Here is a 15,328-nt window from a genome sequence, read left to right as displayed (position 1 = left end):
ACTCCGAAGCCACTGAATATGACCTCTTGGAATGGGAACCCGCCTGTGCTGGAAATGCCCAGGGATTCCAGAAAGGCCACTGCATGGGGAACTGCCACTGTCCCAGTGGCCACACCAGAGGTGGGACCCCTTGGCTCTGGTCCATAGCAGGACAGCGTCTGCTGGAATGGCAGTGCCGGCTTCTCCACGAGATGTAAGACTCTGCCTCTGAGTTAGTCGCCGAGGATCCCTCCCAAGACCAGGGTGGAGTGGTGCCGACTGGTGCCGGTGAGCAGTGCCAGAAGGGAGAAGACTGGGGTGGTGCTATCATGACTGGTTTCCCCTTTGAAACTATTTGAGGCCTCAAGCCTGCAGAAGTCTTTCCAGTCAGTTCCACTACTGACAGATCCTGTATGGCAGAGGACATCGGTACCGGTAGCGCAAACAAGTCCCTCATCATTACAAACACCTCCAGCATTGACATTACCAGCAGAGTCGTAGGGCTCCAGAGCCTCTCTCATGGTGGCAAGTCTATCAGTGCCAGACTCAACGGCTCCCGTTCTGGGACTGGAATCAACAGCGTGGCATGGGTTATCAGTGCCATAGGGTGGCCTGATGCAGGTCGCACCCTGGCAGCGTCCCTTTGTCCCACTGACCTCAGTGTTGGTGATCGGCCTCCGTTGGTCTTCCTTTGCTTCTTCTTACACGCAATGGTGAATGGTGCCTAGGCTCTCTTGCCTGCACATCCTTCTTTGGCACCAGGGTTGACTGACAGTGCCGAGGTTCCTTAGGTGCGGTCGGAACATCTCGCTTTGGGGCCGGAGATAGAGAATGGCACTAGGTGTAGCCAGAGTACTCCTTACTAAGGCCAATGTATTCAGTGCCAAGTCCGAATGGCCTGGCTCTGATGGAAGTCAGAGTGCTGCCTCTGTGAAGACAGAGCAGAGTCTAGCATTTCTATACTTCTTGGTGAGGGGCTTAAAATCCCTACAAATCTTGCACTGCTCCTGCATGTCAGCTTCTCCCAGAGATACTTAAGATGGCTGGAATGGGGGTCATTCACAGGCATAAGCTTGTGGCATGATTCACAAGACCTGAAACACGGAGACCAAGGTATGTCCCAGTGCCGGGGGGAGGGGGAATTAACCCCACTTAGCAGGGTTCCTAACTAACTAACTAACAACTGAAACTTAACTACTAAATTTAAATCAACTCTATACAATAAGAGAGAGCAAAGTCGACTGAGGAATACTTGCAGCAGCAAGAACGAGTCGTAGTTCCAGTGACCACCTTGGGCAGTAAGAAGGAACTGAGTGGGCGGCAGGGTCCTTTATATAAGCACTATGAGAGTGCAACTCCAAGGGGCACCAGAGCCAATGGATAATGCTGAGGGAAAAACTTTCCGGCGGCAGTGCTTGAATGGATAAGAGCAAGCACTTGAAGAATTACTTGGACAAGTTAGATGCCTAAGTCAGCAGGGCCCGATGAGCATCCTAGAACACTTAAGAATTGACTGATAATCTCCAATAGCTCAGAGATCTCCTCTCGGAGAACTCAGAGGCAGGAGAGAACCCAGAGGACTGGGAAAAGGGCAAACAGTACTTATCTATAAAAAAGGGAATAAGGACAACCCAGGGAATTCTAGACAAGTCAGCTTAATTTTGGTACCCAGAAAGATAATGGCGCAAATAATCAAACAATCTATCTGTAAGCACCTAGAAAATAGTAAGGTAAGTAGTAACAGTCAATATCGATTTGTTAAGAACAAATCATGTCAAACCAACCTAATATCCTTCTCTGACAGGGTAACAAGCCTTGTGGACAGGGGAAGCAGTAGAAGTGATATATCTCTACTATAGTAAGGGTTTTGATACGGTCTCACATGACCTTCTCATACACAAACTAGAGAAATACAGCCTAGATTAATCTACTATAAGGTGGGTGCACAACTGGCTGGAAAACCATACTCTGAATCTAGTTATCAATGATTCATAACTGAGCTGGAAGGGCATATCAAGTGGAGTCCCACATGGATCTGTCTCGGATCCGGTTCTATTCAACATTTTCATAAATGATTTGAATGATGGCAGAGAGAGTACACTTAAAGTTTGTGAACAATACCAAGATGCAAGGGGTTGCAAGCCCTTTGGAGGACAGGATTAGAATTCAAAATGATTATGACAAACTGGAGAAATGATCTGAATTACACAAGATCAAATTTAATAAGGCCAAATGCAAAGTACTATACTTAGGAAGGAATAATCAATTGCACAAATACAAATTGGGAAATGACTGCCTAGGAAGGAGTGCTGCAGAAAAGGATCTGGGTGTCATAGTGGATCACAAACTAAATGAGTCAACAGTGTAACACTGTTGCAAAAAAAGCAATCATTCTGGGATGTTTTACGGGAGTATTGTAAGCAAAATAAAGAAGTAATTCTTCCACTCTACTCAGCACTGATAAGGCCTCATCCAGTGCTTAATATGTGCCAGGGCTTTCCAGGACTGAGCCCCGACACCTCTAGGTTTGGCAGTTCATAGCCCTGACACCTCTGGGCTTGTCACATCAGTTATGGATGTAAAAACATTGTGTGAACTCTGGTACTCTTTCATTACAAATTAAGCACTGGCTTCATCTGGAGTACAATGTCCAGTTCTGGGCACCACACTTCAGGAAAGATGTGGATAAACTGGAGCAGAGGGGAGCAACAAAAATGAGTAAAGATCTAGAAAACATGATCTATAAGGAAAGCTTGGGGGGAAAAAACAGGTTTGTTTAGCCCGGAGAAGAGAAAACTGAGAGGGGACATACCAGTCTTCACGTACATAAAAGGTTGTTATAAAGAGGAAGGTGATAAATTGTTCTCCTTAACCACTGAGGATAGGACAATTAGTAATGAGCTTCAATTGCAGCCAGGGATGTTTAGTTTAGACATTAGGAAAAACTCCCTAACTGTAAGGATAGTTAAGCACCTGAACTAATTACCTAGGGAGATTGTGAAATCTCTGTCACCAGATGTTTTTAAGGTCAGGTTAGACAAACACCTGCCAGCAGAGAAATGGGAAGACTCAGAAACCTTGGGCTCCATTCCAGGCTCTGGAGGAAGTATTCTCTAGCAGTCACAGACCGTTCTGTCAGTTCCTTCACAAGCTTGACCCCTTCTGCCCTGGTCCCCACAACCTGTCCCGATACTGTTTCTTCCCCAGTACCAGTCCCCTTAACCCAGTCCTCTTCTCCTTGACCAAGCAACCAGTCACAGTTCCCCCCTTCTTGTCCCTGCCACTCCAATTTGTCACCCAATTTCAGTCCCTCCCCTCATCCCGTCTCCTTGACCCAGTCCCTTTGTTCAGTCAGTTGCAGTTCACCCCCCCACAACCTGGCTCTTTGTCTGATCTGTCTCTCTTCCCCACACCTCTGTAAATCCCCATCACCCCACCAGTGGTCCCAGCTTCTGCCTCTTTGTTCAATCAGTCCCAGTCTTCCTTCCTAGTTACCAATCCCCATGCCCCCACAACTCCCACCCTCACCCAGGCCCCAGTTTCATCAGGGTCCTCATCAATCTACTCCTTTCCCTCCTCCACCTGGTCTGGCTCTCAACCTCTCTGCATTTGAGTCAGGCAGATTATTTCTCCAGGCTGTGTGAAAGCACAGGAGAGAGATACCGTAGGTTCCTAGCTCTCATTTTTGATGCCATGACCCACCTTGTTCCAGTGCAGCTAGGAGCTCAGCTACAGTTATAGGGAAAGTCTGGATTCATCCCTGTGGCCCTAGGCTGGAACATTCTCAGTCGCTCTGTGGGGATAGTGTCAGCATTAGAAGCTGTGGGGATCTGGTCAGCATTAGAAGCTGTGAGGTAATGGAGTATAGTCAGTAAGCAGAGTCTTCAGAGATTTTAGCTGTTAAATTCTACTGCGCGTGTGAAAACGGATTTTTCAAAGCTTAAAAATTGGCCAAATTTTGGAGGATTTTCACAGGAATAAGCAAAAGGCACATCCCTAAGACAAAAAGCTATCCCATGTTAAATTTCAAAACCCTGTTCCATATCATAGGGGCACTAGTTTCTCTCAGAAAAAGTTGCTTTTCCCTAGCTTTGTTCTTGGAAATTGGTGAACTGGTTTGGCTGAAAATTTCCATAAAGTGTTTATGCCAAAACAGTTTGGGAAAGTTAAAAGCAACTGAAAACAGGTTCTGATAAGGGAAAGTGGCAGACAACCTTAATTACAGGTGATGGTGCCAGCTCTTGCCATGACAATGGTATCTGCAGTAACCCTAGCTACTACAAGAATTTGTAAGTGTTAAACCATCATGCATTAGGGCACAAGCTCACCACTAACTGCCTGTGCATTATAGGGTTCTCACAACTTCCTCTGAAGCACCAAGTTATAGCTATTGTTGGATAAAGAATACTAGACAAGATGGAAATGTTATCTGACATGGCAATACCTATATTCCTAGGATGCCCAAAACTGACCAGTACAGGTAGGTATAAAATAACTAGAGGAGGTTGGGACTATCAATAGGTACAATTGTATTATGGCAAATGGGTTGGAGGTGACATGTCACTAGAGATGCCTGCTCAATTCTAATGGTCTCTTTCATCAGGCGTGACTGGCCTCCTGCCAGTCCACCATTCTCTTCAAAAGGTGAATTAAGGCTTACATGAGTTGTCTGTGTTGGACCACTTAGTGTTGTCCCCCATTTGAACTACTGCATGCCTCAGTTGTTACCTTTGCCATAAGTTCATGTTGAAAAGTAGGAAGAAAAACCTTAAAGGAAGGGAGAGGAAGAGAGAAAAACAATGTTATGCAAGGTCCACCCCAAAGTCATGCGTTCTAAAGCTCAGTACCTGAGAAGACACTTCCTTCTACAGGGTGTTTTGAGCCCAAGTGGAAGGCAAGACAAAATAGCTGACAAATCAGCCAGAAAGGAGCTAGAACTTCTAATCACATGACCTAAGCTCAGACCTTGCATAATACTCCTCTTTGATTAACAGCTGTAGAGAGTGCCATTTCTGTTCTGGGTGTAAGGCAGCTAAGTGAGGGTTATTGTAAAAGGATTTCTTCTTAGCGTATGCACAACGTGCCTCAGGTGACATGTGACCAGCGTTCATCACTGAATTTGGTCCGCTGATTGGATCATTAGCTTCTCTGGCCTGGGCCAGGTACTAATGGGGAGTGCGATGTGAACACTGAACAAATACATATGTGCATTGTACAAGAATAGCTTCCTTTTATCAGTTTTACATTTGATTCCTTTCTCAATTTCATACACTGAGCTCTCATTCTAGCATTATGAGACAGGAAACCTGAATAACCTTCTCTACACTTTCCATAAATACCTCTTTCCACAGATACAAGTTTAAACATCCCATAATTATTGTCACCTGTTTAGAAATTGCAACTCTAGGATGGCACTGAGCATATTTCACTCACTGCACTGCCATTGCATCACAAGATGTAATGTAATTTCCTGGACTGAACATAGGAGTGGGAGCCAGGAACTCAAACACTTTTAACCCCAACTTTGTCACACACAAGTCAGTCATAACCTCACTCTCTCTTCTCCATCCCATTAGGAAACAGGTACTAAAGTAATTACGTAGTATTATGACAAACTGGTTATTCTTCAAAGTAGTAGATTCTCGAAGCCAAAAACAAACAATGGCATTTGCAAACCTTGAAGTTTAAACATACTGGAATTTGAAACCCTACAGTAATATAGTTCTCTACCTCCATGAAACAAAGTTATGTTTGGATGTTTTTTGTTTTGTTGTGTTTTTTAATCAGCACTGATAGTAAGCAGGTCAAAGTAATGACCAAACAGAAAATTATAACTTTATGCTCTAGGCAGCAAGCTTCACTTTCATGTTATATAGTAAGTAAACATACAAAAGTCTAAGTATACCATCAAGAAAGCTTACAACTTATATTACTACAATAAAGTCATTCTATAATTGTTCATCAAAAATATCAAAAGTAAATGAGACTGACAAGCTCTCTTTCCAATCACATCTGGTGTCATCTGGAAGTAATTAGATAGAGGATGCAGGAAACCTCTTTTACAAAGTAAGATTAATAAATTCAAGAACACATTAGGAACTATGTGATTCTAGTGGAGGATTTATACATTAAAAAGGGAATTAATAATATAGCTTATGTCTGACAATTTGTCTTCAGTTACCACTATTGTTTTTTAAAATCTCTATTGTAAATAAACTTATTTCTAGTCATTATAATGACAGTATTCTACAAATAAGTATATTTTCACTGCATTTAAGCTACCTGGGTTACACCCACTCACTGTCAGAATCAGTGTTAGTTTAAAGACAGCAATTTTATGTTTGAATAAAATAATTTGCTAAAAACTTAACCAGTTGGCTTCCCTTTAAGCCAAACATCTAAAAAAATTGGTGAATATAGACTGTGTTTGTCAAACTAATATCAAAATGTGTCAGTTTTTACCCTTTTAAAATTTGCTTAGGCGTAATGAATTCTAGCCATGCAATTTTTCTGCGAAAATTACAATGGTAAAACAGTACTGATTGTGTACCAACATATATTGATCTATCTAAATGGGAAATTACATACAAAAATCTGTGCAAAATTATCACATTACTTCAATATTTGCCTTCACACATGCATCTAGGTTGCAATGTATTGCGAAAGTTAACCCAATATTTCCAAACATACCCTTTATGATTTACCAGAAAAACACTTCATAAGTTTAAGTCTTCTTAAATAAAGATTTACACCTATACATACACCTAAAGTATACATCAATTTTTAGAATCCATCTACATATATAATTCACCTAAGACTATAACAATTTTTAACATTGTTGTGCATCGGTAAGTTGTGTATATTTTTAAACTGTCTGAATACATATTTTTAGTACACTAACAGCTGTCACATTCTCTCATACATTTCCATAAAACTTGTTTTTCATGCTAATGTAAAAAAATCCAAAGCTAATTAACACAATAAAGTATACATTCAGGTAAACTTAAGGATCTGATTTTAAATGACAAAAGCAAAGGAATCCAGAGTTAAGACTGGAACTCTCTTTAATTTGCCCTATTATGATTAATTATATAAAGGGAAATGTCACAACAGTGGCAGATTAAGCAAATAAGAACATATGCACAGTCAGGGAAGGATGAGTTAGAAATGCAGTTTCACAGCTGACAATTTTCTTTTCGTGTGTGGATGGGCAAGATAAAATTATACAAATTAATATAGAAATGGTTATTTTACCATACCATTTATACTTAAATTGTAAACTGTAGGGGCAGTGACTGTCTTTGTTCTATGTTTGTACAACATCTAGCATAATTGTCACTACAGTAACAAAACAAACCAACAAATGGTGTATTTAGGTTATAGTCCCCAATCTTGCCAAGATCATAATAGAGGAGGACTAGAGCGGAGTCAATTTAAAAAAAAACAAAAAAACCCCAATGCTATCTGAAAACATTTTAACTAGTGTTATTTGTAACATCTAAAATTGCTACAATTGAAAGATTAGAGACTTTTTTTTCAAGTTTGTTTCCTTTGTTCATTTAACTGCACTATGTATACTCAGAAAAATTAATTCCCCCATGTAAAGGGGTACCTTGCCCATGGGCTGGAGAATCTGAGGCTAAACTAGCTCAGATTACAAGATGAGTCCCACCAGAGGGGAATCAGATTATTCAAATATAAAAAGCAACAGGAAGCGGGAGGATGCATGAGGAGGAGGTCGAGCTCTTACAGTGAGGGAATTGTGGAGTGAAACTGCAGGGAAAGAGTCTCCTGCAGAATAATCCAAAATTGATTTGTTTTTTATATTCAGTTCAGAATTAGCCAAGAGAAGAAAGGCAAATTGGATGAAATTTGAGAACAGGTATGGCAGAAAAGAGATTTTACCAGATGTCAGGAACTTCAGAGGAGAAAGCTTTTACACCCACAGAATCTGGACTATATGAAAAAGATTTAGGAGGGGATAGAAGAAGTGCATAGGGTTCATATGTCCACAAAAATTCATTTTATTAATATGATATTCATAATGCACATTGTATTGGAGTCTATTTAAAAACCACAGAAACACCATACTTTAATTTATTGAAAGGAACATTTCTGAATGTTGATAAATGCAAAGTACTGCACATTAAAAAACATAATCCCAACTATACATACAAAATGATAGGGCCAAAATTAACTGTTTCCACTCAAGAAAGACATTTTGGAGTCGTTGTGGATAGTTCTCTGAAAACATCCGCTCAATATGTGGCAGCAGTCAAAAAACCTAACAATGTTAGGAACCATTAGGAAAGGGATAGATAAGAAGACAGAAAATATCAATGTTTCTATATAAACCCATGATATGTCCACATTTTGAATATTACGTGCCAATCTGGTCGCCCCATCTCAAAAAAGATATATTAGAACTGGAAAAGGTATAGAGAAGTGCAACAAAAATGATTATGGTAATGGAATAGCTTCCAGATATGACAGAGGTCTATAAAATCTTGACTGGTGTGGAGAAAGTGAGTAAGGAAATGTTATTTACTCCTTCCCATAACAAAAGAACTAGGGCTCACCCAATAAAATTAATAAGCAGCAGGTTTAAAACAAAAGAAAGTACTTCTTCACACAATGACTTGTTAGCAGGGGATGTTGTAAAGGCCAAGACTATAACAGGGTTCAAAAAAGAACTAGATAGATCTATACTCCATGAACTTATCAGTGACTATTAGTCACGATGGTGAGTGATGCAACACCATGCTCTGAGTGTCCCTCGCCTCTGTTTGCCAGAAGCTGGGAGTGGACAACAGGGGATGGATCACTAGATGATTGCTCTGTTCTGTTTATTCCCTCTGAAGCACCTGGTATTGGCCCCTGTCCACAGACAGGATACTGGGCTAGATGGATCATTGGTTTGACCCAGTATGGTGGTTCTTATGTTCTTAACTACACTTTCCTACGTATAAATGCATTTTGCACATTAAAAACATTATTAGGAAAAGTTTTCTATAAGCAAAAAAAAAAAATCCAGTTAAACTTTACTTTGCCAAAAATCACTAATTGCAACAGGTCTGAAGTTCAAAGGTACAATTAGGTTATCAGTTTTGATATCATACCATCTTTTGGTGATTCTGCAGACTTTGCCACAGCTATCATCTTTGTAGACGGAGTTTGGTCATGACAAACCTGATGTAAGAAGTTTATGGATTTTCCTATTAGAAGGACCTAAACACAAGAGAATAACTTTTTAGACGTTATTTTTATAGAAACAATAAAAATGAAATGTCTGTAAGTTAATCGTTGCCTCCCCACTCCCAACCCCTGAAAAACAGATGAATCCTCTGATGTAGTAATATATATCAAGCACTACTTCTTTTTAAACGTCCTCTTTCTTCAAAGTACCGGTAATTCAATTACACAAAACAAAGTTTCTTCTTCCATCTCAAAGTAACAATCCAGGTTATCCAAACACCTTTTTCAGACAAAATGGCAGGTTCAGAACATTCGGCTAAATATATGCCACATGTTCTTAATGTTATTCCAGCCGTAAACAGCAGCAAAGGGTCAATGAAACATCAAACAATCCTTTTCCCCCATACCTTTTTTGATTGATCCATTGTAATGAATGAAGGGATCATTGATTTTCTTAAAGTGTACTTGTCATGCCACAACCGGTCTGCTTTAACTGTAGGATCTGAAGCTACAAAAAACTGCAGGTTGACAGAAGCATTAGATATAAAAGGAATTAACCTGGCATTTGTGTTTCACACACATACACCCACTTTTGTATTTCATTTCTAAGTGGAGACATATTACATATACATGTTTATTTATAGTCCCATGTCAAGCAGGTGTTATCATTGCCTTTGGGATTTTTTGGGGAGTGGATTTCTTTTATTTTGTTGTTTCCTTGAATAGTACATGCACATACTACATAGAAATCAAACTGTATTTTTGTATAAGCATTTTGGTACTTTTATGCTGTGCGGGCAGTGTTTTGGCACCACTGTTTTTGCTGGACAGCAGCATTTTGGCGCACAAAAAGAGCCGTAGCTGAATCCACCAAGACTAGCTCATTATTTCTCCTGAGCCTCTTGTCAGAAGGATCTTTCAAGGAAACTATGCCTTCTATGGGAAGAGCCTGTGATATGCACAAAAAGGACCACATCTCTGGTCTCTCAGACTCTCTGACAGGTGGTTAAAAGCCAGCATGTTGCCAGATGCTCTCTTTGCCCAGAGTCTTCTTCAGTGAAAAGGCCTTTTGACTTGAATAGTCTCTTCACAGAGATCTGAAGTCTTCAATGGCAAAGACCCTGGCTTGATCTGGAGGAGCCTCCATCTGGGAGGGCATACACTGGATCTGACTCAGATATGATCTCTTTCATGTGGGCCATTCTGCCTAGCCAGTCCCTAGTTGCAAAGGATGAGGCCAGTGAGAAGTCAGGAGTTTGGGAGGAGGTAGCTCCCTTTCTGGGCTGTCTCTTCCCAATTAAGTTCTTTAAACAAGGACTCACAGATCTATCATAAAAGGGTTTAACTGGGAAGAAAGTCAGGTTCAGGCAGCTACCCGCAATAATATAACAAAGAGCAATAGCCCAGATTGCAGACTCTTCCAAGCCCCTCCTGCACCTTCCAATACCCTCTACCTCAAATATGAGTGAGAGATGTACAGATAGGATAGTGATGTGAGGGAAATCTGGTCTGTTTGTAATGGTGCAATCTGAAGAAGGACTCTAACACTTTCATCCCCACAAGGGCAGAGTTAAGGTTGTGATGCATTGTCAGTAGTGAGGTGTGTAGAGGGCATGCACAATCAGATGCCCTAACTTACAATTTCTTGTTCTTTGGAATCATAGAATCATAGAATATCAGAGTTGGAAGGGACCTCAAGAGGTCATCTAGTCCAACCCCCTGCTCAAAGCAGGACCAATTCCCAGCTAAATCATCCCAGCCAGGGCTTTGTCAAGCCGGGCCTTAAAAACCTCCAAGGAAGGAGACTCCACCACCTCCCTAGGTAACGCATTCCAGTGTTTCACCACCCTCCTAGTGAAATAGTTTTTCCTGATATCCAACCTGGACCTCCCCCACTGCAACTTGAGACCATTGCTCCTTGTTCTGTCATCTGCCACCACTGAGAACAGCCGAGCTCCATCCTCTTTGGAACCCCCCTTCAGGTAGTTGAAGGCTGCTATCAAATCCCCCCTCATTCTTCTCTTCTGGAGACTAAACAATCCCAGTTCTCTCAGCCTCTCCTCATAAGTCATGTGCTCCAGACCCCTAATCATTTTTGTTGCCCTCCGCTGGACTCTTTCCAATTTTTCCACATCCTTCTTGTAGTGTGGGGACCAAAACTGGACACAGTATTCCAGATGAGGCCTCACCAATGTCGAATAAAGGGGAACGATCACGTTCCTCGATCTGCTGGCAATGCCCCTACTTATACAGCCCAAAATGCCGTTAGCCTTCTTGGCAACAAGAGCACACTGTTGACTCATATCCAGCTTCTCGTCCACTGTGACCCCTAGGTCCTTTTCAGCAGAACTGCTACCTAGCCATTCGGTCCCTAGTCTGTAGCAGTGCATGGGATTCTTCCGTCCTAAGTGCAGGACTCTGCACTTGTCCTTGTTGAACCTCATCAGGTTTTTTTCTGCCCAATCCTCTAATTTGTCTAGGTCCCTCTGTATCCGATCCCTACCCTCTAGTGTATCTACCACGCCTCCTAGTTTAGTGTCATCTGCAAACTTGCTGAGAGTGCAGTCCACACCATCCTCCAGATCATTAATAAAGATATTAAACAAAACCGGCCCCAGGACCGATCCTTGGGGCACTCCACTTGAAACCGGCTGCCAACTAGACATGGAGCCATTGATCACTACCCGTTGAGCCCGACGATCTAGCCAGCTTTCTATCCACCTTACAGTCCATTCATCCAGCCCATACTACTTTAACTTGGTGGCAAGAATACTGTGGGAGACAGTATCAAAAGCTTTGCTAAAGTCAAGAAATAACACATCCACTGCTTTCCCCTCATCCACAGAGCCAGTTATCTCATCATAGAAGGCAATTAGGTTAGTCAGGCACGACTTCCCCTTCGTGAATCCATGCTGACTGTTCCTGATCACTTTCCTCTCCTCTAAATGTTTCATAATTGATTCCTTGAGGACCTGCTCCATGATTTTTCCAGGGACTGAGGTGAGGCTGACTGGCCTGTAGTTCCCCGGATCCTCCTTCTTCCCTTTTTTAAAGATGGGCACTACATTAGCCTTTTTCCAGTCATCTGGGACCTCCCCCGATCGCCATGAGTTTTCAAAAATAATGGCTAATGGCTCTGCAATCTCACCCGCAAACTCCTTTAGCACCCTCGGATGCAGCGCATCCGGCCCCATGGACTTGTGCACGTCCAGTTTTTCTAAATAGTCCCGAACCACTTCTTTCTCCACAGAGGGTTGGTCACCTTCTCCCCATGCTGTACTGCTCAGTGCAGCAATCTGGGAGCTGACCTTGTGCGTGAAGACAGAGGCAAAAAAATCATTGAGTACATTAGCTTTTTCCACATCCTCGGTCACTAGGTTGCCTCCTTCATTCAGTAAGGGGCCCACACTTTCCTTGATTTTCTTCTTGTTGCTAACATACCTGAAGAAACCCTTCTTGTTACTCTTAACATCTCTTGCTAACTGCAACTCCAAGTGTGATTTGGCCTTCCTGATTTCACTCCTGCACACCTGAGCAATATTTTTATACTCCTCCCTGGAATTGGTGTTAAGTATGTTATTTACAGACTAACCTTAATTAACACATAACATACTGTTTTATGTATTTTCTTATTTACTCAGATTCTGAAGGGACTGTGTGGCAGGGCAGGGATAAAACCCCCTTTAAAGCCCTGCCAAAATGCTGGCTGCAGCCTGCTCTCTGGCCAGGAGGCCAGGTGTAGAGATGCAGGTACTCAGCAGGGAGCCCAGCTGCAAGCCCTAACGAGGGCTGGCTCAGAGGAATATGCTGAGCTAAGTAGTGACAGCTGGCCTGGAGCAGGAGAGGGCTATAAAAGCCCTGGGCAAACCTCAGTAGGGAAGCTAGTCTGGGAGGAGACAGGAGGGCAGTATCTCGGTCTCCTTACCAACAAGGAAGCCTGAAGGGCCAGGAGACCCCGGGGAGGGTCTGTGGGGCACTAACTGTTGGGGGGTCTGGGAACTGCACAAGGACTGTAAGTAAAGACACTTGGGTGATCCAGCAAAAGAAGGCGTGGAAGGCTCTTTATTATACCAGCCTAAACACAGGGTGCAGGCACAAAAGTGGGAGAGCCTGCTCAGACCCTGTGACAGACTGACAACACAGCAATAGCTACATTAATTAAAAAAAAATAAAAAAACAGGATCTGCTGCTGAGTCTGCTGGGGCACTTTCACGAAGATCATAGTATTTGGTAAATTAGCTGCTGTTTTGTTGGTTCTTGTTCTTCATTAAACTTTGTTGGTTGATTAGTAGATTGACAGGATCCAGGAAAGATGATGCAACAGGAATACACCACATTCTCATGAAACCTGAATGTGTCTACATAGGAGTTTGGAAAGTGCCTAACAGAAGTTTCCAAACTGTGATTCATGGAGAGCTGACTGGCCACATAGTACTGGTTCTCCTACTTATAGCCAACTGCTAAATCTCATTAAAAACAGATAGGAACTTATTACATAATTTCCTAATGTTACTTTTTCAGGTAAGCAGGCATGCTAAATTGCAATTAGGCAAGCAATGTGATCACAATGGGGAAGGGACGTGCCCCCAAGACACTGTCTCCATTAAGATGTGGTCTACACTACCAAAGAGTTTGAGAATTCCTGGCTTACCACATTTTGGACTACACTTTAAACAGTAAGTGCCACATTCTGTATTCTGTATTGGTGATCTAGAATGCTGAGGTTTCCATCTTGTTCTCAACCAAGTGTAATTGATGCAAAGATGCCTGTGCGAGCCTGCAGAAAGCCAAAAATAGTTCTGGGAAGTGTGACCTGACACATTCATCTCAATGGGGTGCCCATGGAGGAAAATTTAAATGTCAAAATTATTCTCGGTGCTGATCAAACATATAAGAAAGAAGACTGACAGACAGTCATATCATGAAGTTCTTCACAATCTACTCAGTAGCAACTCAACTTGGTGCCACTAGGGTGTGGCACTTTGAAGAGTACCATCAGTTTCTTCCTCTGAATAAACCTGACCTGTAGAGCTAGAAGGCTAGATGTGAGGAGCAGAGGCCAAGGGAACGAGAAACTCATCAAGGGGGAAGTCAATCACTCTGAGGCCAGGACGATATCCAAGCCCTATCCCCACATAACCAAAGTGGCCTCCCTTAGAGAAGCCAGATAGCTTTGTCCCTATAGCTAGTAGTTGCTGCTCCTCCTCCCCTCTCCTCTTCTGGAGGGTTTTAGCAGATATCATTGCATCAGTTACAATACAAGTCACATTTTCAAGCTTTTCTTTGTAGCCATGAATGTTTACGAAGATATTTTTAAATGAAATAGATTTTGATGCTGTGACATGACTGAGCCAGGGGTTTAGGCAGATACCTATTCTGCCTAGGCCTTAATCCAGCTTTGCCCACAAATGTAAATGAACGCCAGTGAGTGGGAGCCAGGGTCTGAGAAGCCCAGCAGTGGATATGCTATCTGTTAGTGACATCTTGTGTGGGTGGAGCTTCAGAGAAAGCCTCCAATATTTCTCCCCCCAATTTGAGTCTGACTATATGAATATTCAGATCACCAGCTGTATCTATACTTAAATACCTTATCAGAACATCTTAGTAATTTAAAAATTAATAATCTGATTTTTTATTATTATCTTAACTTTTTTGTGACAGAATTACAACTGACAGACTAGACATATGTAAATATACAGTGGTATTTAGCATGGATTTACAAAGACTAACTACAGAAACTATTAAGAAATGATAGTCTATTTTACTATGTATATAAACCAAAACACTCAGATTATTTTATTTTTCAAGAATGCCTGAATATTTCACATAATGAGGCTAGGAGCAGTCTAAGATGCTTATGGTGTTATATTGCACTGAGAAAACACACTACCCCAAGAATTAGAAATTTAAAAATTTACTCAACCAAGAGATTAGGTATAAAGTAATGCTTTTCATTTATTGGTTATTCCTTTAACCATAAGGGCTAATTTTTTACAGGCAACATATAGACCCATCTTGGTAAGTGGCATGGAACTAGATCTTGATCAATATGAACAACGAGAAATGTAATTTAAAAAAAGAAAAACCTTAGACAATTCAGTCACTTCTGGAAGTTATGAAAACAATGCTTCCTCTAAGAGCAAAGTAAAATGCA

The 15,328-nt window shown here is 41.8% G+C and overlaps 1 protein-coding gene across 2 annotated transcripts in view; it reads right to left on the bottom strand.

The window, feature by feature from the left end:
• TUBGCP3 (tubulin gamma complex associated protein 3) overlaps nucleotides 1-15,328 on the bottom strand; it is a 118,546-nt gene that overhangs the window by 37,488 nt on the left and 65,730 nt on the right. For both annotated transcript variants that reach the window (XM_054011246.1, XM_054011254.1), the window contains exons 12-13: nucleotides 9,582-9,692; nucleotides 9,099-9,207 (exon numbers count right to left, since the gene is read on the bottom strand). In XM_054011246.1, the coding sequence (XP_053867221.1) occupies nucleotides 9,099-9,207; nucleotides 9,582-9,692 (220 nt within the window). The remainder of the gene's footprint in view (nucleotides 1-9,098; nucleotides 9,208-9,581; nucleotides 9,693-15,328) is intronic.

This window comes from Malaclemys terrapin, chromosome 1 (genome assembly GCF_027887155.1).
Source record: "Malaclemys terrapin pileata isolate rMalTer1 chromosome 1, rMalTer1.hap1, whole genome shotgun sequence".
Lineage (NCBI taxonomy): Eukaryota > Metazoa > Chordata > Testudines > Emydidae > Malaclemys > Malaclemys terrapin.
Note: the sequence above shows the minus strand (reverse complement) of the source record. Positions and strands in the feature narration are given on the sequence as shown.